General features: G+C 71.3%; 1 protein-coding gene across 1 annotated transcript; it reads left to right on the plus strand.

Annotated features, from left to right (window-relative positions):
- Positions 1 to 80: 80 nt before the first annotated feature.
- Positions 81 to 488, plus strand: MNEG_16516 (hypothetical protein; the record flags this gene model as incomplete). The annotated part of the gene is made up of 1 exon (XM_014035014.1): positions 81 to 488. A coding segment is annotated over one exon (408 nt), but the record flags the coding sequence as incomplete, so codon positions are not given.
- Between the last annotated feature and the right edge of the window lie 386 nt (positions 489 to 874).

Below are 874 nucleotides of genomic sequence, written 5' to 3' on the forward strand. Positions count from 1 at the left end.
CCGCCGTGCTCACGAGCCCCCGCCTTGCGCCCCCCTCCCTCCCACCCCGAACGCGATGCCACGTGCGTCCCGCGGCGCAGGCGGCGGCCGAGGGCTTGACCCTGCAGCAGGTGCCGCGCCTCCCTCTGGCTGCCCAGGAGCGCGTTCTCTGCAACGTCTGCGCCACCACGATATCAAATTTGCACGGCCGCTGCGGCGACCCGCGCTGCGAGTGGGACGTGTGCGCGCAGTGCTGCGCCGACGCGCGAGCGGCGCGCGCCGCGGCGGGGGCCGGCGGCGGCGACGGGGGCGGGGACGGCGGCGGCGACGATGGTGGCGACAGCGGCGGCGTTGGGGGCGACGGGGCCCGGCTGGCGTGCCCGAACGTGGGCGGCGGCTGCAGCGGGCGGGGCCGGCTGATGCTCTGGAGGATCCTGGGGGACGGCGTGATGAGGGACCTGCGGCGTGTCGTGGAGGTGCGCAGGTCGCGGCCAGATCATCACGGATGATCTCGCGATGGAATAGTAGAAATTCTCATTTCAATTGTTCCTGCGGGTGCCGCTGTTTGTTTTGTGATTTGACACGTGGTGCAGCTCGGTCTGGCCACACCTCCAGGGCTGTTGAGGGAAGTTTGCAGTTCGCTGGCAACCGTTGCCGAAGCCGCCTCATGACGCTGCCGCCCGGCCGCACGCCGCACGCATGCTGAACAGCCCACGCTTGCACTCTGCAGCCGGGTCGCGTCCGTTGACGCTCATGTTCGCACGCCACCCGCCCCGCGTCACTGTGCAGGCTGACTCAGCAGACTCGAGCTGGGGCCTCGGCGCCAGCGCGCCCCCCTACCCTGACGCCGCCCTTGACTTTGCCGCGGCCCTGCAGCGCATGCACGCCCACCGCC

Source organism: Monoraphidium neglectum (genome assembly GCF_000611645.1).
Source record: "Monoraphidium neglectum strain SAG 48.87 unplaced genomic scaffold scaffold06458, whole genome shotgun sequence".
NCBI lineage: Eukaryota > Viridiplantae > Chlorophyta > Chlorophyceae > Sphaeropleales > Selenastraceae > Monoraphidium > Monoraphidium neglectum.